This window comes from Phascolarctos cinereus, unplaced genomic scaffold (assembly GCF_003287225.1).
Source record: "Phascolarctos cinereus isolate Bilbo 61053 unplaced genomic scaffold, phaCin_HiC Scaffold_1;HRSCAF=81, whole genome shotgun sequence".
Classification (NCBI taxonomy): domain Eukaryota; kingdom Metazoa; phylum Chordata; class Mammalia; order Diprotodontia; family Phascolarctidae; genus Phascolarctos; species Phascolarctos cinereus.
The window spans coordinates 128,043,251-128,071,029 of record NW_027555514.1 but is presented as its reverse complement, the minus strand read 5'-3'; the positions used below and the strand labels follow the sequence as shown (position 1 = coordinate 128,071,029).

Below are 27,779 nucleotides of genomic sequence, written 5' to 3'. Positions count from 1 at the left end.
AATGAGGACATCTATGAAAAAAAGTTGCATTTTCCTTCCTCTCACAGTTCCCCTGATGAACATATGCACTGATGTGCTTGTCAGGCTTGGTAAAAGCACTTGAAGTGACTGATTTGATGTGCTGAAAGCAAAAAAAAAAAGATTGGGGTGGGGGGGCTTACTAGCTACTGTATGCATCTTCAACTGTCCTTACCAAGTCTTCAAAGCAGTTCCTTTTTCTATTAGGATAGGAATTACATTCCTGTTTGCATTCAAGGGATAGAAAAAGGGGAAACTGTAAAAAATATGGTACTTCTCCTACTTATGTATACACAGTACGGTGCAAGGTCACAGCTAAAGGGTAGTCATTTCATCTCATTTCATTCTCTAACCTAGCAGGAATACCTACATACCTACCTACCTACCTACCTACCTACCTACATATACATACATGTATATGTACATATACACATACAAATACACACTTGTATATGTATATACATACATGCTATAAAAATCCTATTCATTTTCACCGTGCAGCAAAGAAAATTATTGCACATATTACTAATAGCAAATGAAATAACATATTACTGAGAAACAAAAAGAAATTAAAGATTTTCTAACTTATTAGATAAAATTAAGTATCTTGTAAAAATAAAGTCTAGTAAACTTTTTAAAGAAAACATAAAGTTAAAAGAAGCCAATATAAAGTTGTGAAAGGGAAAATTGGCACAGTTAATTTAATTCTGACAAATAAAACTAAATTCTAGTATGAAATGACTAGATTCAAACACGTGATCATACACATTAAAACTAAAATCTAAACAATTTTTATATGAAATTGTTACCCAGTAAAATATTTAGAGCCCTGCCACCCATTGCATATATGAAAAATCAGATAAGAACTGCTATGAGACTGTAAAAAGCTATCTATCTTTAATAAATGAAAGGCAGTGATCCCCAGAAACTGTAATTTTGGACATTAAGCAAGAAGGGTTAGTAAAATAGTGAAAAAATAATAAGATAAAAATATGTAGTGGGGAAGCAAAAACACATTTTATTAAAATGGCACTACTATAGCACAAAAAATTAATATTTAATACACAACCGTAATCTCTTTAAGCAGAATTACTGTCCTAAATTTTGAAGGAAAATAGTTGCTAGTCTTTGGAATTTCATTAAAAATATGATCCAGTGTTTAATGTTTCTAAAATTAGTTCCAAGTAGTTTGAATTAAAACTAGTCAGATTGATAAAGATGTTTAAATGGTTTTTGGAAGGGTAACTATAATATCCCATCTCAATTCAAATGTCACATTTGAACTGTTACATTTTTCCTAGCATAATTTTTCAGGATTTATCTTAAGTTTTAGCATTTCAACTAATTTATTCTATTGATGTATTAAAATGGATTAGGAATGTGATTAGAACTATAAATTTATCAGTATTTATTTACAAGTGATTAACTCTATGTACATTTATTAAACCAAAACTTTGCCTTTAAAATTTCATGGGTTACATAATATGTTTAAGCAAAGTGAGTCAATTTATCTAAAAGATGGATATCAGGTTGATTTTTATCATGTTATTGCTTCCTCATTCTCCTTTCTTACACATCAGAATTTTTACAATGAAATTCAATAACATCATCTACCTGCTAAAAATTCAAATTCCTAATTTGCCTTGATCAAAATTATTTTCAATTTCATTTCAAAAAGTTAAATGTTTATCAAACGATAATATTTAAAGACCTACCTCTCTTTCTGCTTTCTCATTTGCACATTTATACATTTGCTCTCTTAAGTGGTTACATTCACTGATTAACTCTTTATTTCTCTCTTCTATCATAAGTACTTGTTTTTCGGTATCAGTACGAAGTTTATTGAAGAGATCAACAAATTGTACCTGGGCATCACTCAATAGCTTTTCTTTAAGGATGCCTTTGTTTTGAGCATCTTCAAGCTGTTGTCGAAGCAACATATTTTCACTCTGGATTTGGGCTAATCTTTCTTGGATAGATTCTTGTTTGACGATGTATTTGTTCAGTTTTTCTGTTTCCATTTGATTTGTCTGTTCCAGTTCCTTTGCTTTATGTTGGGCCTGGTTTAATTCTCTCTGTGTGCTTTCTAAAATTAGTGTCTTTTCTCTGAGGGAATCACGTACATGGTATAGCTCATTTTCTAAACTATTGGCTTTACTTTCAGCTTTAGAGAGCTCTTGAGAAAGGATACCATTGTTCTCTCTTAGACTAGACAAGTCATAATTTAGTTTGTCCTGTAAACGAAGCCACTCATCTCGTTCTCGCTGAAAGCTATGTTCAAGATCTAATTTTGATGTCTGACTTCGCTCATGATCACGAACAGCAGAAGTCAGACGGGAGCGGTACGATTCAATTTCTGTCTCTAGTCTGTCTCTGTTTTGTTTTTCATTCTCCCACTTAGAGTTCAGCATTGCATTCTCAGTTGTCAGAACATTTACTTGTCCACTGTACTGGAATATTGTTTTTGTTAATGCTTCTTCATTCAGTCTTAATTCCTTTTGAAGCTCATCAACCTTTTCTTTCAAAACTTCATTTTCTTCTGCATATTGACTTTCTTTTTCTTGATCCTTAATTTTTACTGTGTTTAGTTCCAATTTGAGCATGGTAACTTCATCCTGTAGGGTTTGATTTTTATGCAGGAGATATTTTTCTTTTTCATGACTATCAGGACCCTAAACACAATAAACAGAAAAAAAAATTGCTACTAAAAATAAAACTATGCATTCTGATTTTTCCTTAGTAATTAAAAATAAGCCTAAAGAATTAGTATATTCAAAGAAAAAGTAAAATGAGGGAGTTTCACCTATTTCACCTTTCTGTCAAACTCAGTTTTCTGAAAGAACATTTCTTAAAAGTGCTACATCAATCAGAAGATATGTACTTGGGATAGTCAGTCTTCAAAACAGATGGGCATTTCATTATATGATATAGAGTACATTTTACAAACCCTGTATTTTTAGGCCACAAAATCTGTCTGCCTTTCAGCATATTTTATTTCCTTTGGTTATCCATTTTATCCCACACTGGCTATTCATAGTGTTATGATGAAAATAACAATACCTAATATTTATAGAGGCCTTTTAAAGTATTTTGATACATTATTTCACATAAACCTTGTAATACCCTTATGAGGGAAATACTCATATTACTGTCCCCATTTTAAAGATGAGGACTTAGGTTAGGAAAAGTTATTAAATAACCTGCTCACATCACACCTAATACGTGTTAGAAGCAGTATCTGAATCCAGGTCTCTTCAGACTCCAAATCTAGCACTCTTTTCCAATAGCTAATTTCCTCTTAGGCTGAACATACACAGTTGTCCTGCAGTTAAAGTCACTGTCCTGGTAAAACTATCTCAGCTATAGACCAATGAAGTGATAACAGTCTTAGAATTTCTTAGCATACATTTTGAGAACAATCCGTTCTCTGATAGATCTGTAGCATTTTCAGAGCATCGATTTAGAATTTTTAGAGGTTATCTAGTCCAAACCTCTCATTTTAGGGACAGGAAAAGAGAGGCCCAGAATGTGGTCAAAAGATGACAACCTAACCCTAACAATCAAATTTTAAAGGAATAATGAAAGCGTTATTGATGCCAAAGCATAAAAAAGTTGATTTGACACTCCCATCATAGTAAAACTGGTCCAGGAGCATTTGGCCCCATTAAGGACTGGTGGAAACAGCTATATCAAAAAGCCCAGGAGCCCCATTCTAGGAGATCCCTTCTATAAGGCCAGGAGAAAGGTATCAACAGGCAGCAGCTGAGTTAAATGAAGCGCTCCAGTGCCCAGGCAACAAAGGATTACTACGGGCTAACAACCTGAATGATTTACTTCAAACCACTGTTGAAAAAAACAAAGAAAATCAATAACCCTAAACTTGGCATTTGATGAACTTTTGTTTCTTTCTAGCTGAGCAGTGATCAATGTGAACGAATGAGTCCTTGTAATGTAGAGCCTTATTTTAGAAATCTAAGTGAAATTTATTCTTGTTGCAATACTTTTTTCCTTCCCTTTTATGAAACATGAGACAACAATGTGAAACAGACCAAACTATTCTGATACGTTTTGTAAAAGGGCCAACAGATGAAATCACTTAATTAAGGAAGAAAAGTGGTTTGTGTTTGGTGCCACTTTCTACCTGGTTGCATTCCTTTCTCCCCTTAGGGGTTAGTGAAACTGATGAGCTGCCTTCTCCCTATGTCCAGAAAGGGCAGAGGTTCTACTGAGAGGCAGGGATTTGTTCCAGTAGAAGTACACTTGTGTCTCCGGAGGGATCATTCGATTCAAAGAAAAGAAGCAACAAAGTAAAACAACCTGTGCTGATTTTAGTCACTATGTGTGTCACTGCTTGTCTGCTGCAGACAGATGGACATGACTGCAGATGACAAATATGTCCAAAAATGAAGAACAAAAATCCCGACTTTTTAAATATGCAATTAGATTTGAAAAAGACCAAAGTGAATACCTCAGAACTCTGAATCATTTTGGAAGCAGCTGCTTCTATTTCTTTCTGCTTCCAAAGAGGATTATTCAGAATTCTGTCCTGCAAAGCTCTGGCACTTTGCTCCTGAGAAAGTTGTCTTTGAGTGTCATTTCGCTCTTCTTCAACCTGAGGAAAACAATTTCATAAAATTTTTAATAATAATTTTCCTTCAAAAGTCAGCAAAAGCATTTTCCCTTTAACTGGAATACAGAATCTGAAAAAGAATGGAAAATATTTGAAAAAAAATTTAAGAAAAGTAGGCCAATGAAAATTAAAAGCAACAAGAAGGACAGCATTTCAGAGTTGTAAAGGAACCTCAACAACTATTCAGGCCAATCTATACCCATTATTATGTACCTGACTCTTACTAGACTTTACTTAGCCTTGGCTTGGAAGTCTTCCCATGGAGGGGTAGGAGATGGGGCCACCATTTCTCAAAGCAACTCATTCATTTATGGATGGTTCTATATGGCAGCAATTTTTTCCTAACATTAACCCTAAAAATGTAACCCTAAAATTTTTGCAACTTCTATCCTTTGCTCTTAGGGTGAAGCAGAGCCAAGTTTAATCCTTCTTCCACATGACTATCCTTCAAAAACCTGAAGACAGTTATCATGGTCCTCGAGTTTCCTTTTCTCAGGGATAAACATTTCCAGTTCCTTTAACTAATCCTCACACGTCACAGACTCGAGGCCCTTCCTCATCCCGTTTGCCGACCTGCTTACCAGCTACCAGAATTCTGTGCTAGCCACAAATGAACAAAATACTACAGGTGAGGTCTGATAAGGTCAGAATACAGACATATTTTTACCTCCTCTGTTTTGGAAGCTATGCTTCTCTTAATGGGATCCAAAATTAGCTTTGTGGTTGCCAAATAACAGCACTGACTCAAATTAAACTTAGAGTTCACTAAGACTCCTACATGTTTTCCAACAAAATGCTATCTAATCATATTTGCCCCAACATATAATTGTGAAACTAATTTTCTGTACCTATTATAAAACTTTACATTCATTCTTACTGAATTTCATCTTATTAGTGGGTTCAGTTCAGTACTCTGATCTATTAAGACTTTGTCTTCCATTTAGAAAGGCTTAATTTTTTTTTTTGGCAAGGCAATTGGGGTTACGTTACCTGCAAAAGGTCACACAGCTAGTGTCAAGTGTCTGTGGGCAAATTCGAACTCAGGTCCTCCTGACTTCAGGCCTGTGCTCTATCCAATATGCCACCTAGCTGCTCCTTTTGGCTTGGATAATTTTAATTGCATAAGTAAGAGCTAAAGATGCTAGAGAACAATAAACTTTTCTGGAAGACTGAAGGATGTTGGTAAATTGGAATATAAGGAACAGAGAAAGGGACTGAACCTGAAATTTCATTGACCTAGAGACTTTTCAGGTAAGGAAACTCCCTTTACCAAGGTAAAGCAGTTCTCTGGAACTTATAGTCTTAGAGTTACCTAGAGTAGTGATATCAAATAGATCCCCCCAGTACTGTGTTTTATGGGTAGCTTTTGGGGAGTTGGACACTTCTGGCCAGGGGTCAGGTGAAATGACTTGCCCAGGTTCACACAGTCAAGATCTGTCAGTGACAACACTTGAACCCAGGTCTTCGTGGATTTGAGGCCAGTTCTATCCACTACACTAGGAGAGGGGAACCTGTGTCCTTGTGGTCATGTGTGGCCTCCTAGGTCCATGGGTGTGGCCTTTTGACTGAATCCAAGTTTTACAGAACAAATCCTTTTATTAATGGAATTTATACTGTGAAATTTGGATTCGGTCAAAGGGCTGCACTTGAGGATGTAGAGGGCCACATGGCCTAGACGCCACAGGTTCTCTAACTCAGCACTACTCCATACTCATTCTCTACTGTGAGACATACTGTAAAAAGTATTAGCTCCATCTTACCTTTCCATGGCTATTTAGGCTGTAATTTTACATTCAAATGCTAAAATAAGGGAATATTTTTCTTGATTTTTCTTTATATCTTTATGAATACATATTTATGAATGATTGAACCCAACTTATTTATATTAGACATAAATACCATAGGCCTTTTTTTAGGATTAAAAAGACTTTATAGTATTCACCTCCCCACTCCCAGGGAACCCACAAAGATTTTTAACAAAGAAAAGATGGAAATATTGATTTTTAAATTCCAATTTACCTGTTTCAAATTATTTCTCACTCTTTTCAGTTCAAGGTCCAGAGTTTTAAGAGAGAATTCAAGTTGCTGTTTTAGCTCCACTTCTTTACTATACTGTTCTTCTTTTCTTCTTAACTGTTCTCTAATTTTTTCAAATAGCATTTCTGCAGTCATTCGCTTTTCTTCTTCTTGCTTCAGTGTAAACCTAGATGAAAACTGCTCTTTTTTAAAACCACAATTCAGTAGAAATAAGGAATGCTCTTTAAGGATATTAATCTGTACCTCTATAGGAAAAGAACATTAATTTGGGGAGAACTGGATCCATGTGGGGAACTCACCATCAGGAAACTCCCAATACTAATGTAGATGGGTCCCTGCTCTGCAATTTGGAGTCTTAGATAATTGCCTGGGGCACTGAGGATTTATGTAACTTGCTCAGGCTCACACAGTCAGGATATGTCAGAAATGAGACACGATCTCATTTCTCTATCCAGGCTACTCCAGGGCATTAAACTTCTATCAAAAATGTATCACATAGCTCTTTGGGTGCTTTGGCTTCTTATATTCAATGGAGAGGAGCTAGAGGAAATGACTTTTTAAAAATTCCTGAGTTTTGATACATATGAATGATTCTGGTAAAAAGTTTAGAGGATGATGTAGATAAAATTCCTGACTTAAATCAGGTGTGGGAATGATTTCTACATTTCCCTCATCCATTTTACCATTACTATTAATTATTCAGAGTTTAATTTTTACTTTATTTAAAAAAAACTCAAGTAATTGTACTATAGTTTTGAAAATCCACAAAAAATGCATCTCTCATAGATGGCCACACAGTAAAAATGATTAAGTAGGGCTCATTTCATTACTATTTTAAAAATGTGTCATTTTTGCCTTCCTAACCTCAAATCCTCTCTCACAATGCTTTAACATAAGAGAAATGCTTTCAAGTCTTTATTGAAACTCATGAGTTAGATACCTGAGGCTACAGAGTTCTCTGTCCCATTCTGCTTTTTGATGCTGTAACTGGGATTTCATTTCTCTTGTTTCTGATAATTCTTCCTGTAGTTCAGTAATCTTGTTTTCTAAATTCTTAACTTTTCCAGCGAGTAGTGTACAATGCCCTTTTTTAAGTTCTACTGATCTTTCATATCTAAGAATTGCATCCTGAATTTTCAAAAGGCTAATAGGATCTGTACAGACAAAAACACAAGTAAATAAAAATATAAGTATTTTAAAATCTGCAGAACAGTAGCAGTATACTTAGAATTCTGATACTCTGGCAATGACAAATTAGTATCCACATATAAATCCTAAGAATATACCAAAATATTATTTCGTCAAAAGATTTACATTGAATTTGAAAATAATCTATTTCTGTCTGGACATTGTGGACAATTAAAAAGAATCTATAAGTTACTCATTACTTTATAAAAAAACCATTTGAAACCTCAGAATTCTTCATAATATGAGAAAAATATATGTGAAAAGTAAACATTCTGATGTGTACTCTGGTTGGGACAAATAAGATTAATAAAATGAACTATATATTTATATCTATATATTGCAAATATAATGAATTATTTTATACGTATTATAAATACATTTTACCCTAGTTATATGTAAACACTGCTTCTTCTTTAGCAACTTACAATATAAATCTGTATGTAACATTCATATAATAACATCCATCCTCATTTATTCATTGGCCAGACTTCTGGTAACATTAACCAAAATATAGCTGAGACACCAGAAGAGACTAAAAAAATCTTCTGAGCATTAAGGAAAAAAGCTGCCATAAAACCCAGGCACTTTATTCTGCAGAGAGATACATAGCCAAATTTAGACCTAATCCAGAGTCAGAAATGTGTGTTATATCAAGTTACAGATTCAAGAGACATGGTTGTTGGGTTTCCCTTGGTAACTTTCAATTCTTCGTACATTTCAGTGTTCAGTGAAGCAGCAAGGAGGGAACAGGACTGCTAGAGGTAGACACACTGATTGTAGTGGGCGGTGAAGCTGACAGTAAGGGAAATCATAAGCTCAAAAACTCAGAACAAAAGAAGAAACTGGGGCACGGAGAAGTTAATGGACTTGTTGAGATTCACACAGTTGGAAGGTGTATAAGGCAGAATCTGAACCTAGGTCTTCATGGCATCATGTCCAGTACACTATCCTATATGCCCTACTGACAGAAGAGTTATAAAAACTAAGCAGAATGTTTGTCAGATTGTTGACATTTTTGGCCATTTAGTGAAAGATTTTAATATTTTGGCCATTCTTTCCATGAAAGAGATCACTGCCTGATATTTTTATGCATCTAGTCATATTAGTCTCTTCAATGGTCCTCTATTGTCAACCAAGCAAAAAATTCATATGCCTTGTCCTAGCATTCAATATTAATAACTCACATGTAGTAATATAGCACATATAGGCTCACAAAAATCCTGTGAAGTAAGATATGTTATAGATGAAGAAAGTGAAGCTCCAAAATGCTCAGTTCTTCCCCCTATACTCCCATGATCTACATCTACTGAATTCATACCCATCCTTTAAAACTCAATTCAAATGCTACCTTCACAAAGAGGTTATTTTTGATTTCTTGATAGTTAATGTTCTTTCCCACTTTGAATCTCACATAGCAATACGAAGGTATTCCTCAAGTATTTATGTATTTTTTAATATTAGAGTTATTTGTTTAGGCTATATCCCCCTACTACGTTGCACACTCAATGAGGTCAATGACTGTGTCTTATCGAAACTTTGTGTATATGGCACACAGTAGGTACTTAATAATTCTTTTTGAATTGAAACAAATAGAAGGTCATCTTCTATGGCTGAAAAATTCATCACCCTGAAGCCAACATAATCCCTTTCACTTTGGCAAGGCCTGTCAGAGATTAGGCTCTGGTATCAGAGCCTCCAAGGACCCAAAGTCAAATCTATTTTACTATGAGTCAATGAAATAGGACTTCAATGGTATCTTCTTGTATACACCCACATCTTTGGTTTTTGTTTAACACTGGTATTCTGTTAGGAAATTTTAAAATATCCTTACCTTTACAATCAACACTAAGTTGCTCAATCAACAACAAAACATTCTTACAGTTTAAGGGAGGTAAATTATAATCCTCTGTAGCTGTGTCAGATGACTGAGTGAGGTCATCAAGATCATCTGCATCCCTCTGCACTTTGTCCTGTAAAATACGTAATAGTATTGTAAAACAATAAAAACTTAAAAATAATAACAATAGCTAACATTTGTGTAGCACTGTAAGGTTTTTGCAACACTTTATATACATTATGTCACGGCATCTTCGCCACCATTTTGTAAGATAAGCTTTACTTCTAATTCTTTTAGAAATGAAGAATCAGACTGGGGGGGGTGGAGCCAAGATGGCAGAGTAAAAGCAATGACTTGCTTGAGCTCTCCCCCAAACCCCTCTAAATACCTGTAAAAAATGGCTCTAAACAAATTATATAGCAGCAGAACCCACAAAAAGACAGAGTGAAACAAATTTCCAGCCCAAGACAACATTGATGGTTGGTTAGAAAGGTCTATAGTGCAGGGCTGGAAGAGAAATGCAGTTCAGCGTGGGCATGCAGACAAAAACCAGGCCTCAGAGAACCTGGAGCAAGCCTCAGAGGACTGAATCACAGGCAGCTGTGGTGGTTTCCAGACTTCTCAACCCACAAATGCCAAAGGAAAGGAGTAAACACCTCGCCCTTGACCATACTTCCTTGGAAGAATTGAAAAGCTACAGGTCCCTAGAACTATCTCTGAAAACTGCTGCACAGAAACTCCAAAGCTTGGGATAGTATATTCTCCACACTGGAAGCAGATGCCTACTTTAACAAAGAGTTTAAAACTCAAGTAATTGGCTGAGATCATGAGCAAACTGAGCAAAAAAAAGTCAGACCATAGAATCTTTCTTTGGTAACAAAGAAGATCAACACAAACAACCAGAAGCAGACAACAAAGTCAAAGCTCCTACATCCAAAGCCTCCAAGAAAAATATGAATCAGTCTCAGGCCATGGAAGAGTTCAAAAAAGATTTTGAGAAGCAAGTAAGAGAAGCAGAGAAAAAACTGTGAAGAGAAATGAGAGTGATGCAAGGAAATCACGAAAAACTAGTCAACACCACTTGCTAAAGGAGCCTCCAAAAAACACTGAAGAAAATAACACCTTGAAAAATAGCTGAACCCAAATGGCAAAAGACGTCCAAAAAGCCAAAAAGCTGAATTGGCCAAATGGAAAAGTAAGTCCAAAAGCTCACTGAAGGAAATACTTCCTTAAAAATTAGAATGGAGCAACTGGAAGCTAGTAACTTTATGAGAAATCAAGACATTGTAAAACGAAAACAAAAGAATGAAAAAATAGAAGACAATGTGAAACATCTCAATGGAAAAGCAACTGACCTGGAAAACAGATCCAGGAGAGATAATTTAAAAATTGTTGGACTACCTGAAAGCCATGATCAAAATAAGAAGCCTAGACATCATCTTTCAAGAAATTATAAAGGAAACCTGCCCTGGTATTTTAGAATCAGAGGGCAAAATAGAAATGGAAAGAATCCACCAATCACCTCCTGAAAGAGATCCCCAAAGGAAAACTCCTAGGAATATTGTAGCCAAATTCCAAAGTTCCCAGGTCAAGGAGAAAATATTGCAAGCAGCCAGAAATAAACAATTCAAGTATTGTGGAAACACAATCAGGATAACACAGGATTGGGGCAGCTAGGTGGTACAATGGATAGAGCACTGGCCCTGGAGTCAGGAGGACCTCAGTTCAAATCCAGTCTCAGACCAGACACTTGACACTTACTAGCTGAGTGACCCTGGGCAAGTCACTTAACCCCAATTGACTCACCCCCTTTCTGCCCCCCAAAAAAAGGATAACACAGGATTTAGCAGCTTCTATATCATGGGACCAGAGGGCATGGAATATGATATTCTGGAAGGCAAAGGAGACAGGATTACAGCCAAGAATTACCTACCCAGGAAAACTGACTATAATCCTTCAGGGGAAAAAATGGAAATTCAGTGAAACAGAGTACTTTCAAGCATTCTTGATGAAAAGACTAGAGCTATAGAAAATTCGACTTTCAAATACAAGACTCAAGAGAAGCATCAGAAGGTAAACTGTAAAGAGGAATAATAACGGACTTATTAAATGCTGAACTGTTTACATTCCTACATGGAAAGACGATATTTGTAACTCATGAGACCTTTGTCAGTATTAGGGTACTTGGAGGGGAAAAAAAAAGAAAAAAAATTATATGGATGGATAGATAGATAGACAGACAGATAGACAGAATGCACAGGATGAGTTGAACATGAATGGGTGATATCTGGAGAATAAAATTAAGGAGTGAGATAGGATTATACTGGGAGAAGGACAAAGGGAGTGGTAGAATGGGTAAATTATTTCACATAAAACAGATAAGAAAAGGCTTTTACAGTGGAGGGGAAGTGGGGGAAGGTGAGAGGGAAAGAATGAATCTTATTCTCATTGGATTTGGCTTAAGGAGAGAATAACATACACACACAATTGGGTATGGAAAGCTATCTTACCCTACAGGAAAATAGGGGGGAAGAGGATAAGAGATCAGGGGGATAACAGAGGGGAGGAGGGCAGATTGGGGGAGAGGATAATCAGAGACAAATACTTCTGAGGAGGGCCAGGGTCAAAAGAAAGAATAAAATAAACGGGGGGTGGGATAGGATGAAAGGAAATATAGTTATTTTCCACAGCATGACTACTATGGAAGTGTTTTGCAAGACTACACATGTATAACCTGTATCAAGTTGCTTGCCTTCTCAATGAGGGTGGGTAAGAAGGGAGGAAGGGATAAAATTGGGAACCCAAAGTTTTAAAAACAAATGTTAAAAACTGTTTTCCCATCTTATTTAACTGGGAAATAAGATATACAGGCAAAAGGTTATAGAAATCTATCCTGCCCTACAGGAAAATAGAAGGGGAAGGGGATAAGATAAGGGGGGGAGATAGAAGAGAAGGGAGATTAGGGGACAGGGTATTCAGAATGCATGCTCTCTTGGGGTTGGGGGAGGGACAAGATAGGGAGAAAATCTGGAGCTCAAAATCTTGTGGAAGTGAAGGTTGAAAACTAAAAATAAACAAATTAATGGACAAAAAAAACCCACAAAAAAAATTAGAAAAAAAAAAGAAATGCAGGAACACACTAAGAAAGGTTAGGTGATTTGATACAGCTAGCTAGGAGCCCAAGGATAGATTCACACTCAGGTCTTCTTGACTTATCAATTATGGCACTTAACTACCTAGGAGCTGAATTATTTAGGAATCTTATGAAAATCATCATAAATAGTCACAGTATCTCTTACAGATGATAAATAGTCTTCATTTTATTTATGAGGGAAATGAGGGAAAATCCAGAAACATAATTCATTTTCTAGCTTTCACAATGGACACATTTCACTAGGAAACTATTTCTAAAAGCATCCATTTTCAGATTAAAGACTCCTATACTTTATAATGCAAAAAAGGGGTCCTATCTGTCCACTGAAACATTCATTATTTTCTAAACGAATTAATATTTCTGGCATTTTTACAGTACCTTATTCTTTTCATTCAATGTTTTCTTTGCAGGCCTAAAAGACAAATAATTATTTTTAGTGTGAATATAAATAGGCAAAATAAAAATAAAGTTTGTTATCATTATAACTGTTTGATTTAATACATGCGTATTCGAAAATCACATGCTTTTTCTACAAGCTAATCACATAAGATAAAGAATATTTAAAAGTATTTAATCTTGTAGCCCTGATTTATAACATATGCTTTATCTTTGCCTCTTGAAAATTTTTTAAAACAAACAAAAAAATAAGTAATATCAGAATTTCTTCCCATAAATAAAAAGCTTGAGAGACCACTTTCAAAATCAATGTCAGCCAAAATTTCTTATTTGTGATACAAAAACAATGATTTATTTTTTCAATTGTTCACATGCCAAAGTCTCTGTTATTAAGATTCCAAAATAACAAAAATTTGGGCAGAATACTATAATAATAATTGGTATGAACTGAGACATCAACAAATATTAAATCATGTCCATTTTCTTTGACTGTATTCTAAATTTTAGAAAATATTATATATATGGTAACCAACATAATCATAATTTTTAAATTCAAGTTATATGTAAATGTGTTCTATTTACTATATTGCAAGCTCTAAGAGGTCAAAGACTGTCTTATTCACTTTTCTATCTTTCCCAGGGCCTGACATATGGCTCTTCACACTGTACATGAGTAATGCTTTTTAAACAAGTTTACCAACACATTGGATAAACCTCTTGTAGAAGGAATATGAGAAGACATGGACATTGCTCTGACAGGATAATGAGCCACAATTTTCCTCACTAGAGAATTTGTTCATGCTGATGAGACCATACATGAATCCTCTGCAGTCCTGAAGTATCAAACTTCAATATGATTAAATAGTATAACAAAATTCAGAGACAGAAATCCTATGAAAGAATGATTTACTCTTTCTAGGTATTTAAAAAATAACAAGATATACCAACATCAGTGACCCAATCAGAGAATATCCTATAAATTAGAAGTAGAAAAAGCAGTTAGAAGTAAATAAATTCTGAGTCTAGGAGAAGAAAATGGGGTCTATCCCTTCCCAGGGGCTCAATCAACTCCTACACTCACATAATCCTAAGTTAAACACAATATACTGTGTACCCAGCAGTATCCCCATATTTAGCCCTATATCTATTGCTAAGTAGTTCCATAAGTATGATCTATTTCAGTGAAGACTATTGTAATAATAGCAATCATTAGCAGAGTACTCTGCACACAAGGAAAACATAACATATTTATTGAATGTTTAATTATAGTTCACATTTCTATAGCACTTTACAAAGAACTTTCCTTTTTCCTTACAGCAATACTATTGATAATGCAAGTATTATTATTCCCATTTTACAAATGTGTGATATGTTCTAGGTCCCACTGCTAATGTTGGCAACTTGGTACAGTAGAAAGTGGATGGAATCTGGAGTCAGAAAACCTAGGTTCAAACCCTGGTTCTGCCTCTTTTTACTTGTGTGATCACAGGCAAACCACTAAGCTTCTCTGAGTCCACTTTCCTCATCTCTAAAATAAAGAAGCTGGACTAGACGATCCCTAAAGTGCCTTCCAGTTTTAAATCTATGCTATGACAGTAATAGAGTGAAAACCTGAACTCCAATCCTCCGGTGCCAAGTTTGGTATTCCCTCCGCTAGTGCTTAGGCATGGTGAAAACCACATTCCTATTGACTAATGTCTATCCTGCTGTGTTCTGTCACCACAATGACCAAAATGGAGTGCATTGTCACTGGGACTGCTTTGCTACGCTGAAGAAAACAAGAATTTCAACTGTCAAACAGTGGGAAGTAGTGTGGTATGTATGTCAAAGAGAATCTGGGCCTCTTAGGTGTACCATAAGTGCATTTGGAATACAGTTTGGAATACAGTTGCCTGCAGTGAAAGTGCTCATGTGCATATATCTCAATACTGTCAGAACAAAGAATAAAAGGGCATCAATCTTCTACAATGGCCAAAAGCACACATTGCTAATAATTTTCCATGAGGAAATACAATAGCATTTTACCTTTCTTTATCATGATCTGCTTCACTTAAAATACTGTCTTCAGGAACATGGAGTAGGATATCAGTTAAGGAATTCACCTTTTCACAAGATGAATTAATACCAGGATCCTCTGAAATCCATTTATCATTTTGAGGCTTTTTTACTTCTTTCATATGCATGACTGAATCATTGCTGAAAAAAAAATCCATGGAAGGATGCTTAAATTGTTCTTTATTGAAAACTGATAAGAAAACAATGGGAAAAATTTTAAAAAGAAAACAAAGGGGAAAATTATTTTTCCTTCTCTTTTAACACATACTACATATTGCTTCGAGATTAACCTTCCTTAGGTAAGCCCTTGAGCATATCATTCCCCAGATGATCAACTTTTAATTGCTGCCCTCTTTTGGAGTGCATCAATTCTGAACTGCCTGCCTGTGAAGTTCCTTTATATTCAGGCCTACCTTATTAATCCAACAGAGGTTCTCAACACTGCTTCTCAGAATACAAGGTCCATTCTAGTCAGATTTGTGTTTTCTCTAGTCTAGGAATATGTTCTGCTCCAAACCTTCATAGAATAAGTTTTCTTCACCTAAAGTGCTCCCCCATTTCCAGGCTATTCTTGGGCTAAAAGATAACAACTGTAAAAAACTGGATAGTTGTGAGTAGACAATCTGTGTGCAAAATATTTAGGAGTCTGATAGAAGGTAGGCTTGATATGAGCCAAAAATGCCAGGAAAAAGTACAAAAAGTTAATATGACTGTAGGTTGAATTCCAAGGGGCATAGAATGCAGAAGAAGGGAGGTGATAGTTTCCTTATACTATGCCCTGATCAGAATATATTTGAGGGACTGTGCTCATTTTGGGGAGATATATTTTAGGAAAGACATTGAAAACTCTGAATATGTTCAGAGAAGAGAAACCAGGATGGAGAAGGATGAAGAACATGTCAAATAAGGAGCAGCTGAAGACACTGCAGATGTTTATCCTAGAGAAGAGAAGATGAAGAGTTGGGAGGATAGGGAACGGTATATGTATTCAAATATATGAAAGGCTATCACGTTTAATTGACCTCCTAAAGGGTAGCACTAGGGCAGAGAAGCACATTTAGGATCAGTACACCAAAAAAAAAACCCAACAACTTCCAAACAATTAGACTTATTTAAAGAGGAATGGACTGCCTTAACAGCACATTCCTCTGTGTGTATGTGTGCGTATACGTGCGCACAAGCAAACCAGTGAGCAACTGACATTCACACGTGGGAAAACTCTTCTTGATCCTAGCTTTAATGGACCTCACAAACTTGCCTGTTGCTCTGTTGACATAGCCTTTAGTGACCTTCACCTTCCAACTCTGATAAGGTATTAAAGAAGGACTTTAATGGGAAAAAACAAATAAACATCTGGCACATTTTATAATACTTTTTTATATCAATTTATTCCAACCCCTAATCTTACTCACAGATTTCACAGAATTTGATTAGAATGTTCTCTTGCAACTTATACTGCTTCCATTAAGTTCTAGTCAAAATTTTTCCAAAGAATAGTCATTCCTCTGGTGCTTTAGAATTATTTCTCTCTTCCACTGCTAAACATAAACCCCAATGAGTTTTTTTTACCCAATGGCAAGAAAGGTACTAAATACACCAAAATATTCATAGCAACACTTTTTTGTAGTAGCAAATAACTGGGAATAGAGTAGTTGCCCATTGTCTGGGGAATGGTTCAAGAAATTGTGGTCTGGTAATATAATGGAACATTACTGTGTGTGGTTAGAAATGAGGACTATATAGAAGCATGACAATATTTATATGAATTAATGCAAAATGAAGTAAGGACAACCAGGACAACAATATCAATCATAACTGCAATAATGTAAATATTAAGGCAAATAAAACAACTGGAATTGAATACTGTTGAAATTATAATGACCAACTTGGTCTAGATGAGAAGGCACCTCCTTTCCCTTTACACAGGGTGGAAAACTATCAGTGTGGAACGCTGCAAGTAATATTAATGTGGCGTTTGGTTGTGGTGAACTCTATTTTCCTTTTTTTAAATTTTTTGTTTTAAGGGATGTTTCTCTGGAAGGGTGAGGAGAGACATATTGGGAAATGAGGCTGATACAAAAAGAAAAGATGACAATTAAAACAAAAGTATACTTTCTATGCATCGCCCATGGCTCTACTGTCTCTTGAAAATAGGTTTAATATGGCCACTTTTCTCTAATCAAGGGAAAAGTAGGCAACTTTCTGTCTGCGTGACACTGAGGTCACAATGTAGAGGTACCAACACTGAGGCAAAGAAAGACGCCCTTTTCAATGCCTCTCACATATGTTATGCTTGTATAAATATTGTCTTCTTGAACTTATATAATTTTTGCTCTTGAAATTCATTATCCTACAATATGCTTAAATTAATTGTCATCAAGTTAATGAAAGTAAATTAGGGCTTGCTTCTCTACATTCTCTACTTTCTAAAGGTCAATCTAGAACATTTCCAGATTCAGACTCTTATAAGATGGAACTTTGGAGTCATCTAGTGCAATCCCAATTTGAAATGTGAATCCTGTTTACCACATTCCTGTCATGGTGTCATCTATCATCTTACGGTCCCATGATTTTTTTTTTTGGTGGGGCAGCAGGTAGCAGTTACCTGCTTTTTGTTCTTCCTCAGCCTGTCCAGAACCCACATGGGCAGTAGAGGGCCTTATGGAGCAAGTGCTACATGTGTGCTTCTCTCGACTTTTCTGCCAATTCCCCTTTTTTCTTCACCCATCCTGAAAGGACACTAAATCTTTCTCTCCTCAGCACCATCCTTAGAGGACAGAACCAGGATCCTTTTCAACATGGACCCTCCACTCTTCCCCTCTACCTACCCCACCACATGGCAGTGGGTTGTTAGATGGTTCTTCTTATGTTCTGCATATCTTCAAATAAAAGTGTTAGCTCCTTGAGAGTCTAGGTTGTCTGACTTTCTTATTTGTATCCTCAGTACTTGGAACACAATAAGCACTTAAATTCATTCTTTTTTTTTTAATAAGGAAAGCTCCATTTATTTTTTTTTCATGTAATAGTATTTTGTTTTTTCTAATTACACATATAACATTCACTTTTATAAGACTGAGTTCCCATTTTTTTCTCCCTCCCTCTCCTCATCTCCCCAAGATGGCAAGCAATCTGATATAGGCTATACATGTACAATCACATTAAACATATTTCCACGTTAGTCATGTTGTGAAAGAAGAAATTCATTCATTCTTGAACACTTCTAATGACGGGGAACTTTTTATCCACTAAGACAGGAGATCTCATTTTTTGATAGCCATAAGCATATTTTAATATCTCATTAGGACTTATTATTTATACATTTGAAAACTATCTTGATTTACTCCTTGCCACCCATATCTTATATTGTACATTATTCATCTGGATTTCATCAAAGGTTACCTACCCTCCTCCTTCTTTGATAGACGCTGATGTGACAGTCCCAGAATAAAAGAACATACTGAAAGCAAAAGAGAAATATATATGCCATGGGACTTGAATTGCCTTCTTGGAAAAGAATAAGCCTGAAGTTGATGCAGGGAATCTGATTCCAGATTGTTAGAGCTAATGGAACTTAACATTAGCTTTCATATTTGATAATAATACTCCTATTTAATATTTTGACAAACTTACCCCTTTAAAAGATAGTGTACAGGTGCTGAACTTTCCTTGGAAGAAGAAATGTTCATTATTGGACTCTCTGCCCCAGGGATTTTATTTTCCTCATCTTTACCATGCTGATTGCTCTCCACAGAAAACAGCTCATTAACTTTGCCAATTGTTCTAGTTTTAATTAAGTTATCACCATCTTTTTCTTCCAACGTTTCAGTTTCATTGTGTTGATGCTTTTTCTTTTCAACCTAAAAGGAAAGGTTAGGACTTAGTATAACTGTCACTTTATTAAAAAGAAAATGCTGTGCTTACTTAGGGACAAGTACTAGATCTGTGATTTAACTAGTCCACAGAGTTCTTAGAAGAGAAAATTTCCTCTACCAATGTTGCTCTTAACCTTCTCAAGAATTTATAGCTGTAGAGAGTTGTCTAAAATCCTGAGATGTTAAATGACTTGCCCATATTTGTCAGAGGCAGGACTTGAACTAGGTTTTCCTGGCCCACTATCCATTATGCCATGTTGCCTTTCATGTTCCCACTTTTATTTTGAAATATATACCTAAATATCTATATTACTCTCAATTATATTTTATTTTGGAAACAAAAAATGCCATAATTTTTTAATAAATTTTGTTTGAAAGAAGACAAATTGCTCAGCTTTCAAAATGATAACTCAATTCCTATCTCATTTTGTTTTCTCATCCTTTTTTCATGTTCTTCTCTCATTTCCCTCCTTTAACAAGCAGACAGAAGCAAACAGATATGACACACACATTCAGACTCATTTTCAGCCTTGACCCCACAACGAACAGATAGACTAAACTGAGGATTGAAGTAATTACCTTTCCTTTTTTCCCACCATACTATGAGTGTTTCCTATCCCATTTCTCATTTCTCATTCCTGATCGTTGAGTTCAGGGAGTAAAAAAAAACTGAAGGTAGTCACTGAAATATTGGATCAACATTCATCACAACATAGGAAATTGAGCAGAGTGCAATTTAGGCAGTGTGGCTGCCACATTCTGGGAAATCAGTGCTGTTCACTGTGCACATTCACAGAAGCATAATCTTTTTTAGATTTGGGAAAAAATCTTAGTCTAATGCTGTCATTTTAGAGATGAGGATCCTGAAGCACAGAAACATTAAGTAACTTGGTCAAAATCATAAACTAGTAAACAGAATCCAGTACACCGGGTAAAGGTCCCCACATCTGATTCAGAAGACATATTCAGAATGAAGCTACATTATTTAGTACTTAAAAAATATAGGAGAAGTAGCATTGAGCCTGTTATTAGAAGCTTTAGGCTGAAGTACCAACTTGGCCCATTTCCCGAAGTCATTTAAGCATTCTGAGCCTCAACTTCGTTGTCTGTAAATAGGAGTCGCACCTACTTTATAGGAATAGTAATGAAGATCAAATGAGATAATGTCTAAATGGTATTTTGTAATCTAAGTTATATAAAATGCCAATTACTATTACTTTGTGGACAGGACCTGTGATTTAAGGAAACTCCCTCCAGAAATGCAGATCAGCCCCTGCTTCTAGTCTCATGGCTGCCTGGGAAGGTAAACTGACTTACTCACAGTAACAAAGCTGGTATGTGTCAGAAGCAGGGCCTGAATCCAGGTCTAACTGAATGAGTTTAGCTCTTTATCCACTATCCTCTGCTATATCTTGAGTACTAATGTCAAAGCATAATTAAAAGGCAAATACGTGAATGTACAGATGAGCCAAGAGAACCTGGCCATGTGATTTAACCTCCCTGATCCTAAATTTTCCTTATCCATAAGATAATAGGGGGGAGTTTGACTGGATGACTGCCAATGATCCTCCAAAAAACTTCAATGATTAAATGAACTGTGCTAGTTTGATAGTATCTAAAGTCAGTCAATGTTCAAGTATATCAGAAGTCAGTGTTTTGCTATTATTTTTCTATCTTTTGCTGACATTTTATATTATCTCTATGTGCTGAAAATATTTGCTATATTGCTATAGATATTTATAGCAAATGAAAATATTTTAAAAACAGTTAAATTCAAGAAGAAGAGCATTGAACTTGTAGTCAGTCAGGTCTAGGTATAAGTCCCAACTCTGTCATTTATTAGTTGTGAGATAAATAGAGAAATATTGTATTAATGACTTTTTGAAAATTGATACTAATTAAATTAGCAAAAAATGTGTTTGATGTTGTTTTGATACAAAAAATTTCAAGTAATAATTTTGATAAAGTCAGTAAAGATGAACACAGCAGATCACAATAAAACTATTAGTCCAATCAGGTGGATTTGTTAGAAATTTCCTAATGCTGGCCTCTATTTTCAATATTTTAAGCCACAACATCTTAAACTTGGCTTAGAAAATAAATATGTCCACAGAAAGCAAAATTATTTCAAATGTAAAATATTAGAGGGACTTGTATAAAAGAGAACCTAAGTTTACTACATTTCTTTTAGGCCTATGCCCTAATTATCTTTAGGCTTATTCTTGTTCACATGCAAAATATTTTGGAATCTGATGGAGTAATTTAAATGACCAAAATAAGGGCTTTAATAAAGGCTTTCTGGATATTTCCCTTAATTCAACTTTAAATATACCTTTTATAAAGAGCAAGCATTTAAACACAGCATTTTCATCATGTAAAAAGTCAATTACACAGGATGATTGATGAAGGGGAAAAATAAATAGAATACAGAGTGGCAGGAGGTGAATGTACCTCTTTTTGTAGTTGTCTTTTTTCCTTCTCCAAAGCCAGGAACTCTACTTGCAATACCCCTAACTCATTTTTAAATCTTTGCACATCTTGCTTTAATTCTTTATCCAGGTGCATTTTTGATATTTTGTCACTATATGGAAGGGAGTGTCTCCACTGTCTTATCTCATTTGGAGAGATATTGGCATTGTGACCACTTTTCTGGAATAAGTTTTCTTTTAGTTTTGTTTTCTCATTAAATTTTGTTGCAGTAGTAAGTTTAGGCTTTTTTTCTTGGATGACTGATTTCATATCATCAGAGCGAGTACGCCGGACACCAAAATGGCTTCCTAGACCACTTGATTGTAGCAAACGTCCTGAATCTGGTTCCAAATTTATGGTATTTCTGTTCAGACTTCCTGCCAGTCGCATACCAAATCCTCCATCTTTCTTCATTTCATTTATAGCTATTTGTGAGTTGGCTATTTTTACATTTTCTCCATCATAAGCAACATCCTCTTCATTTAAATTGCAAGTACATTCAATTTCTGGCTTATTACCTTTCTTTTGGTATAGGTTGCTACTTTCTGAGCACAGATTAGAAGATGACTGAAGAACATCTTCTTGGAAAGTGAGCTTTAAATTCTTTAAAACAGCATTTTCCAGAGAGTATTCCCTTTGTTCAGGAAACGACTGAACTCCTACATCGAGCGGGCCTCTATATTTCTCCTTTTCCTCAGTATCATTTGAGTTATTTGTCAGATTACGGGATGCTTCCTGTAATGGTTCTGTTTTCTCTTCGAAGCCATCTAGTGGTTCCTCTTCCCATAGTTTTTCTGTAGACTGATCAGCAGTTTTGTCCTTTTCATAAATTTCTCCAAATATCTGCTTTAACTCAGTTGCTACAATTTTAAAATTCTTTTTGACTTCCATTTTCTCGTCTTCAACCCACATTTTTTCATACCTTTCTTCCCAGTTTGATTCTGCATCTAAATCCGATTCCTTATTGGGTTCTAGTCCTTGAGACATTTTTTTCAGGGAAAGTGGAAAACTAAGTGGCTTTACTTGTTTCTTAGGTGCTGTTTGCTCTGGTATGTTGGCTGTTTCTAAAGTAACTTTATTCTTGGGTAATGAAATATGGAAGAAAAAAAATTAAAGAATAAACAAACAATAGTTAAAATTAATCTTTTAAGCTTAAGATCTTATCCAGTCTCAAATCACTGTATTTGAAAGGAACGTTAAAAAATTATTTAAACTTTCCCTAAATGACAGAACAAATACAATTTCAAAGTAGGTTTTATCAGGGTGTTTGGAAATAGGGTAAATGTGTTATTATGCACAAGACATACTATGCTCCTAACAAAACACAAAGAAACAATTTCCCATTTCATATTTTTTTTTGTCTCATAGTACAATAGTTTTCAAAATCGGTTAAAAAGAGACAATAACTCTAAATAATTAAAATTATCTTAAACACATGTTCTGCCTGAAGAAAAAACCAAAGCAAATCAAGGATAAATTTGGGATACAACAGAAAACTTACCTCACTGTTCCTTTTAAGTAGTGAGATTCTTTACCACATTTATGTGTTTGCCTCCTGCTGACTCTTAAATTTCTTTAAACTGAAGGTCAATTATAGGTGTAAAAATAGCAACTCTAAATTATGGCATAAGTCTATGGGGAAACAGAATGTGCTTTAAAATGACTGTACTGTCATGAGGTACACCCGTACTGACTGTGAACTTCTGAGTCTGGTTCCAGTGAAAACCGCCTCTCTTGTTTATTTTACTAACGGGAGGGGAGGGGTTGGCAAGAGGAGGGAAATGATTTTTGTATGATTCAGAACAAGAAATAAAAATGATTACAGTATACAACTTAGATTCATCAACAGAATTTATGGGGATACGGCAGGAAGTGACTGCTTTAAAACAGCCAAGTAAGACGTGATTCCCTTACCCCACTACAGGTAAGAACCACAGATCCAGCTCTAAAGGCAAGATTCTCTTATAGTCCCGCAACAAGTTTACATGGGACAAGCCACAGTACTGATAAGTCTATACACAGACATTCCTGAATAAATTTAAATAAAAATGATTACAGTACACAACTTAGATTCATCAACAGAATTTATGGGATACGGCAGGAAGTGACTGCTTTAAAACAGCCAAGTAAGACGTGATTCCCTCACCCCACTACAGGTAAGAACCACGGATCCAGCTCTAAAGGCAAGACTCTCTTATAGTCCCGCAACAAGTTTACACGGGACAAGCCACAGTACTGATAAGTCTATACACAGATATTCTTGAATAAATTTAAATAAAAATGTTTACATGACAGAATCACATTCTATCATTTACACATGACCACAATCAACTTTTTTGTTGTTGTTCAGTCACAGCTAACTCTTTGTGACCTCATTTGGGCTTTTCTCGGTAAAGATACTAGAGTGGTTTGCCATTTCCTGCCATTTCCTGCATCTTCCTGACTCTAGGCCTGGCAATCTATCCACTTTGCCAATTAACTGTCCATGCCAAAATAAACTACTTTAAATTAACTATAATATCATTTCCACAAAACTGGACATTTGAAAAGCCATAATTTAAGCAAGATGGCAACATTTTATTTGACTGATTTTTCACTATATTCCAAATTCATAGATCCACCAAATCTCTAAGTCGAAAGGCAACTAGTTCATTACATCTGGACAGAAATCTCACCTACAATATCTCTAACAAGTTGACAGTCTGCTTTGGAAGACATTCAGGGTACATACCACCTTCTAAAGAAGTTATGTTCTTTATTGCTTTATTAATTAATTATAGAGAGGCCATTATTTTCTTGAATGAACATACATGAAGTGATAGAATCATTTCATGTAACAGTAATGGCTCAAAAGGTTATTATAGCCCTAGATCATAACCACTTTCTACTGCATATCATAGCTACTCCTTAAGCTGAAACCTATGCATTCTAAGAAAATATTTAATTAACTGACTTGTTGATGACTGTGGTACTATTTGGGCAATACTCAGGTTAAAGTTCTATAATACATTAATGAGGATAAGTTACACAGTAACAAATTTCTGATTATTAGGAAATAACATTGGAATAATGATTTCAAAAATGGTTTATAGGTCAGTGATAGAGTGAAGAAAGCTGAGTAGGCTAGGCAAAGTATAGGATTGAGGCCCTGGTTGTGAACTGGAACCTGGTACTAGATTCTATGACAGGGTAAGACTGTGTGACATGATTTATCTTTCACCTCCCCCTTGCCTCTTGCTTGTGCAGGATATAACAACTAAGTGAAACATGGTAATAAGACTAAGATCAGATTCTCTCTTGTACAGAACAACTGAAACATGGACTTTGGAATTCCTCTAATTTCTGTTAAAGAAAACATTGTCAGGAAGCTCTTAGAATATGGGATATCCCAACACCATCCTCCTCACTGAGTCCAAATTGTATGATTAGGATTAGCATCTCAAGGCACTTAAACTAATTTGCATATAGGGCTGAAGAATCTTTGTCTTACATCTCCAAAGGCCTCATGCTATCCACATCCAAAGAAAGAACTATGGAGTTTGAATGCAGATCGAAGCATACTATCTGCTATTTTTTTTTCTTCTGTTGTATTTTGTTTTCTCTTTCAGGGGGTTCCTCCTATTGGTTCTAACTTTTACCTACAATATCACTAATGTGAAAATATGTTTAATAAGAATATATATGTACAGCCTATATCAGATTATGTGCCATCTTGGGGAGGGAGGGGGAGAAAAATTTAAAACTCAAAGGCTTATGGAAGTAATTGTTGATAATTCGAAATGAATTAATTAAAAATTTTTTAAAAAAGAATCTTTGTCTTAAATCTTTGAGTTGTTACAGTTTATGAAAGAATTGCCATGGGACTAGAAAAAGGTGAATGTTCTTGATTCCTGGTAAATTTTAGCCTGAAGTATCAAAGTAATAGTTTGCATATACTTCCAAAAAAAAGGTTTAATGAGGGGAATAATTAAAAATTGACATGAGTTCATTAAAAACAAGTTATGCTAGACACCTTAGATGTTTCCTTTTTTTGTTGTTAAACTGTCAGTAGACTATGTCAAAGACACAGTGTGCCCGAATTTCAACAAGTTATTTGAAAAAGTTTCTCACAAAATCTTTCTGGACTAGATGAAAAATGTGGAGTGTATTAAAGGAAAATTAGGTAGCTTTGGAGCAGCTTCATTGGGAAGACCCAATGAACCCTAATTTAATCGGGAAGGCAGTCTGGAAGACCAGTCTTGTTCTGGTCAACATTTTAAACTGATAATCAGGAGGAAGTGATATATGGAATGCTTATGATCAGATTTGTTAATGTCATGGAATTGGGAGGGGCTGCTGATAAAATAAGTCACAGAACTGAGATTCCAAAGGATTTTGATAAATTGGAACCACGGGCTGGTACTAAGAACGTACAATTTAAATGGAATAAATGTAAAACCCCGGACTTAGATTAAAAAAAAAAATCAACTGAATATGCACACAATGAGAGAAACAGTTTTTCATAGGAGTTCCTGAGAGAAAGAAAGTATTTGGTACTGGGTCATAAATTTAATACTGATGTGGCTATCAAAAGGACGAATGTAATCTCTGCAGCAAAAGTAGTACAGCATCCTTAGTGAGAGACATGACAATCCTCTACTCTGTCCTGGTTGGAACATTTTTATTATTACACTTAGACAGGACACTGGAGAACTGCAGCGCCTTCAGAGAAACAAAAAGAGAGTTCAGAATTCAACCATGACTCATATCACAGGAGGGTCTGCTAGGCAATTGAGGGTGTCTAGTCTGTAGGAAAGAAGATTTAAGGGATGTTGGGATAATGGTCACCAAATATTTAGAGAATTAGAATGCAGAACTTGACTCTTTAAGGGAGAACCAGGAGCCCTGGGTGCACACTATAGGAAGGTAAATTACAGCTTAACCTAAGGAAAACATCCTCAACAATTAGAGCTGTCCGAAATAGATAATTGGCTGTTTCATTTAGGTAATAAGTTTTCAGTCACACAAGGTCTTCAACTACTTTTGAGGGGTAATACAGAGAGGGACTGGTTATTTGGGTTAAGGATAGACTAGATTAACTTTAATCATTAATGGTAAGATTTTATTATTTTGGCATTTTTAATGCCACACATTAACACTGTAAAACACTAACAAAATGTAGTGTAGTTATCTAAAATGATATACATTCCCAGATACTGACATTCCAGGTTATTATTTTGGCATTGGTGACTAATAATTTTAGCCTGGCAATAAGAAAGAAATCAGTACTACAATACGCTTTCACACGCATCCAGATTCATGGTAATTCTGTTATCACAATTATTTTGTTTACTAAGGGCAAAATAATTATATGATGAGGTAGTATAAGTTAACTTCCTTATCGTGTAAGAAATTTATAAAAATGCCAGCAGTAAACACTATCCATGGACTCTTCCTTTACTCCATTATTATACAAATAGAGATGAACTTTTTCAGTTGGTCCCTGTACCTCCAAAGAAAATTTCAACTCTTAAAATCAGACAAAAATGCATTTAAAAGTAAACTAAATTCTGAAAAACTCCCAATAAAACTAGCATGAAAGGCACTTTTACTGAAGTAAAATATCAGAAATTTGAATATCACTTTTACATACCTGTTCTGGGTCACTTTCATCAAAACTTTCTTGGCTTTCCTCCGATGATCCTTTAAATTCCAATTCTCGTGTTAAATCTATATTAATATTTAAGTAAAATTTTACTTTGTTTAGAATTACTTTTCTGATGTGAATGAAATCCCCCAATTAACAGTAATGGCAGTTATGACAGCTATAATTTTCTAAATCTATTTTAAAATAAGGTATAAAATGTAAGAAATTTTTATTTTACTAATTATGATTTTAGCTGAATATTTCGTAATCTCAACCTACTGCTACATTTTAAGTTTCTTGTGAGATGCTCATATCATACCAAATTACAGGAAGCTATGAAGATTGATTTAGATATTTAATCTAGTTGAAACTATTACATTTGAAAATGAAAGGTAAACTCAGAGAACATAGTCCGTTGCATGATCAATTTGTTACTTAGGCTAGCAGCGACCAATAAACTGGATCAATGAGATTTCTCAATGACCAAAAACCATGGG

The 27,779-nt window shown here is 35.2% G+C and overlaps 1 protein-coding gene across 1 annotated transcript in view; it reads right to left on the bottom strand.

The window, feature by feature from the left end:
- The window catches only part of LOC110200652 (ankyrin repeat domain-containing protein 26-like), a 75,204-nt gene that overhangs the window by 26,444 nt on the left and 20,981 nt on the right, over nucleotides 1–27,779 (bottom strand). The window contains exons 11-20 of the mRNA XM_078149949.1: nucleotides 27,289–27,365; nucleotides 21,639–22,736; nucleotides 18,946–19,172; nucleotides 15,286–15,456; nucleotides 13,243–13,276; nucleotides 9,705–9,843; nucleotides 7,626–7,839; nucleotides 6,668–6,851; nucleotides 4,487–4,630; nucleotides 1,734–2,690 (exon numbers count right to left, since the gene is read on the bottom strand). Of these exons, the coding sequence (XP_078006075.1) occupies nucleotides 1,734–2,690; nucleotides 4,487–4,630; nucleotides 6,668–6,851; nucleotides 7,626–7,839; nucleotides 9,705–9,843; nucleotides 13,243–13,276; nucleotides 15,286–15,456; nucleotides 18,946–19,172; nucleotides 21,639–22,736; nucleotides 27,289–27,365 (3,245 nt within the window). The remainder of the gene's footprint in view (nucleotides 1–1,733; nucleotides 2,691–4,486; nucleotides 4,631–6,667; nucleotides 6,852–7,625; nucleotides 7,840–9,704; nucleotides 9,844–13,242; nucleotides 13,277–15,285; nucleotides 15,457–18,945; nucleotides 19,173–21,638; nucleotides 22,737–27,288; nucleotides 27,366–27,779) is intronic.